Source organism: Austrofundulus limnaeus, unplaced genomic scaffold (assembly GCF_001266775.1).
Source record: "Austrofundulus limnaeus strain Quisiro unplaced genomic scaffold, Austrofundulus_limnaeus-1.0 Scaffold1166, whole genome shotgun sequence".
Classification (NCBI taxonomy): domain Eukaryota; kingdom Metazoa; phylum Chordata; class Actinopteri; order Cyprinodontiformes; family Rivulidae; genus Austrofundulus; species Austrofundulus limnaeus.
This window is the reverse complement of record NW_013953568.1, coordinates 1,561-5,773: the sequence shown is the minus strand read 5'-3', so window position 1 is coordinate 5,773 and position 4,213 is coordinate 1,561. Positions and strand designations below refer to the sequence as shown.

The 4,213-nt window shown below is 42.0% G+C and overlaps 1 protein-coding gene across 1 annotated transcript in view; it reads right to left on the bottom strand.

Annotated features, from left to right (window-relative positions):
- jmjd1cb (jumonji domain containing 1Cb) overlaps positions 1 to 2,974 on the bottom strand; it is a gene marked incomplete at both ends in the record, with an annotated part of 67,960 nt that extends 64,986 nt beyond the window's left edge. Inside the window, 1 exon segment of the mRNA XM_014031036.1 lies at positions 2,910 to 2,974. Coding sequence (XP_013886490.1) covers positions 2,910 to 2,974 — 65 coding nt within the window.
- Between the last annotated feature and the right edge of the window lie 1,239 nt (positions 2,975 to 4,213).

The following is a 4,213-nucleotide window of genomic DNA, read 5'->3' as shown; positions in this document are numbered from 1 at the left end:
CACACACACACACACACACACACACACACACACACACATCCAAGTACTTGTTTCTGCTAGTAAAGTGAGGTCCTTTTTGGGAAGTGAGGACATTTTCCCAGTCCTAACTTTATTTGTAGCTCTACTGAGCTCTAATGAGTAGAGGTGGGAACCTTTTACTCTCTCATGATTCGATTCAAACTCGATTTTTCATTCAAAACTGATAATGTGAGCCCATTTGTCGTGTTTCCAAAGTGCTTCATCTTCATTGTGCAAAGCTCGAACACCTCGCTCAGGTCAAACTCAGACTCATTGAGTAAAAACCAAAATGAGCCCAAATCTTTGCCTTCAGTGAAGACAGGACTGGTTGAATGTCTCTGTCCTTCAGTCCTGTAGTTTCCTCTTTGTTTCGGTGCTTTCTGCACATTCATATATTCCAGAAGCAGCTGTGTGGTGATGTCAGGACATCCCCTGTAGTTACAAAATGGAGGCTGACAGCCATTGGATTTGCTTTTCTCATTTATAAAAATCGATTTTGGGACATTTAAAATTGATTTTGAATCTTTGTAAATGAGAATCACGATCCTGATGTAAAATGATTTTTTGGTTCACCCAGGTTTAGAGGTATGGTGTGAATTTAGTTTTGGTTCAGGTTCTGGTTAGGAATAGACCAGTAATGGTAAATTTTAGTGAAAATGTCTGGGTTAGGCATAAAAAGTTACAAAAATGATTGGAAGTCAACACAAAATCCTCCGTTTGATGCAAGTACACAGACTCTTGTACATCCACACCAGTTTGGTTTCCTCTACATCTCATTTTTGAGCCTCACCACTTCATTTACAGATGGGAGTGAATAATTTCAGGTGATTACAGATGATCCACTGAGGACTGCAAACCAACATGAACATTTAAACAAAAAATCTATTTGAGGCTTTGATGCTGTTGCTATAACAACAGCAGCAGACAGAAGTGACATGACTAACTAGTGGAAAACAACTGAAAGAGGGAGAGAAAAAACACACAATGTGTGTGTGTGTGTGGGGGGGGGGGTGTGTGTGTGTGTGTGTGTGTGTGTGTGTGTGTGTGTGGGGGGGGGGGTTGTCTCAGTTCTTATTTCCCATGTGTGTGCCAGATGGCACTGTGCACTCTGCTATTACGTAATAAAAACACTGAATCACACACACGCACTGGCTGAAGAGTTCGTACACGGTCATTTTAGACAGGTCTATCTGAACCCTTCATTCAGGGGTGGACATGAAGTTCTGAACATTTTATTAAACAAAATGCTGCAGATAAAAAGCAAGCTCAGCAAAAACACGCCCACACAGACCACTATCAGCACACAGCTGCAGGAAAACACTGTTCATGTGTGTTGTAAAAAAACTCAACTAACAACTAATACCCTACAGCACACACAGTGGTCACCATGTTGTGTGTGTGATGAACAGGTTACTACAATGTGTTCTCTGACCATCACCTGTGCATGCACACACATCTTTTTTCATAAGAAAGAAAAACAGACTTATCCTTCGTCCTCCACTGATGGTGGTCAGAGGGTCCGGAGGTGCTGGTGCATGGTAGCCCCACCTCTGTCAGTGAGCTGTGGCTACAGTGTAGCTTACACCATCAGTGTGTGAATGTGTGTGTGAATGTTTGTAAGTGTAAACCACTTTGGGGTGTGGAGGGACTTGATAAAGCGCTCTATAAGTTCAGTATGTTTACCATCAACGCTTCTTTCTTTCAGGGTCACGGGGGTCACTGGTGCCCATGTGTTTGAGCCCCAGACCCCTCCCTTCCTTAGCTGCCTTCTATATGTGAGTAGTTTTTTTTTAGCGTATGATCATGTGTTTCTGTGTAAACAGGATCAGAGCATTTTTTAAACTCATTTTCCTACTGTGTGTATTCTAAGCTTTTTAAAGGTAGAGCAGCCCCAACTGGATGCTGCATGACCTGAACACCTGTTCCCCCATGTTTTTGTCTTGTGTGTGCCTTCCTGAATGGGTGTTCTTAAATGTAATTTCATTGTGTAAATGATGACAATAAAGGCTTTCATGTTATCCAGCAGTCACAGTGTGAGGGGTGGGGTACACCCTGGACAGGTCTCAGTCCATCACAGACACACACAGAGACAAACAACCATTCACTGTCTCACTCACACCTAGGGACAACTTAGAGTTATCAATTAACCTAACAGTCATGTTTTTGGTCTGTGGGAGGAAGCCGGAGTACCCGGAGAAAACCCACACATGCACGGAAAGAACATGCAAACTGCCCAGAAAGGTCTCTGGGCCGGGATTTGAGCCAGAGACCTTCTTGCTGAGAGGCATCTGCTCTACCAACTGAGCCACCCAAGCCCAAGTTTTCAGCAAAAATATTGTACAATGAATCGAGTTTTGGGGTATGTGTTTTAAATAATGTTAATACGACCACATTAAATTTGATCTCAAAATCTACAAACTGACTGACTTCTAGCTGTTTATGTCATTTCTATGGTCTGTTGGCTGGAGAGGCCATCTTGACCTGGGTTGACTCCTGATGATGGTATAAATGGTAAACAGACTGTACTTTTATAGTATCTTTCTACTCATCCAGGACACTCAAAGCTCTTCACTCTACAACCTGTGTCCTCATTTATCCATTCACACAGCACTCTGTTAGCTCTCTACAGAGATAACATGTACAATCATCTATGGAGACTAATCAGTGCCAATCACATTCATACACTGATGGGACACATCAGAGGCATTAGGGCTGAAGTGTCTTGCTCAGGGACACTTCAACATGTGACTGAATAGCGAGGAATCGAGCCGCCAACTCTTGCATTAGAGGATCGACTCCCCTAACCACTGTGCCACAGCCGCCCCATGATGCTGTATAAAAACTGAACAGGACTGAAGTGTAGCTCTGTAAGTAGAAAACACAGGTCTTACCAGTGCAGGCCACTGTATGTGTTTGGCCTTAGTTCCCTGCAGGAGGCCTCCTCCTCCTGCTACTCCTGCTCCTCCTCCTCCTCCTGCTGCTGCTGCTGTTGCTGCTGCTGCTGCTGCTCCACCCTCCTTCCTCTTGGCCCAGACCAGCTGGTGCTCCAGGAGAAACAGCTGGAAATCCTCATAGACCTTCACCCACTCTCTCTTGTCCCAGTCCTGGTCATCAAATTCCACATAAACCTGAAAGAAAGAACAAAATCTTACTCAGTGTGCAGAATGATTTGTTTTACCTTCATTTGTTTAATGTTTTTCATACAGAGGAACCCCACAACTAAAAAAATAACCTTCTGGCAGAAAAACAAAGAAGACAAGATAAAACTCAATGCCAAACGTTGCTGATGTCCCCCAACACCATTCAGTAATAACCAACCAGTAGTTTTGTAGGAATCATCACAGGCTTTCATTATTTAAATAAGGTGAACAGACGGACGGATGGACAGGGCTACAGTGATCTTTTCAAATTACCACATAAATGTGTGGAGCAGGTCTCCCTTATGATGCACACAAAATCTGCTTTAGATTGAATCATGTATATGTGATTTAGAGCAAACCATATGCAAAGTGGGCGGAGCTAAAACAATACCGTCAAACTAACACAGTAATGTGTTTAGCTGGTTTCCGTAATGATGCACACAAACTTGTCTTTATTCAAATGCAACAAAGAAAATATTTATTGTTTTTAAACCTATGGATTGGAATATACTGGAATTAAATGAAGAGCAAAAAAAAACAGAAGAATTTTACATTGATTTTACTGGTTTTATGGCTGATGATTTGGTCAACACTGGTTTGTTTTAAAATGATTTTTATAAAAGAAAAAGTTAATTTCATGGAACAGAAAATGCCAGAACCACTAGGTCGGTCACAATAACAAATTATGGATGATAAAGTGTCTTAGAAATTATTGCAACTGCATAGTGAGAGTGAACTAGGAATGTCTGCTGGAGCTCCCTGTCCCTGCAAGCTTCAACCCTCACCTCCTGGACAGTTGAAAACTGCAGTCGATATCAATATCCTACATAGTCAGAGCTGCACATAAGTGGTGCGCAGGTACACATGCACGGTCACAAACATAAAAAGTGCACCAGATGGAATGTCATGAAGCTCATTTGCATATCTGAGATTGTACCTGACTGTCAAAACAACAGTTAGCAGGGCTCTAGAGTGCAACCACTTTGGTCGCAAATGTGACCCGATTTCTTTAGAAAATAAATAAATAAATAAATAAATAAATAAATAAATAAATA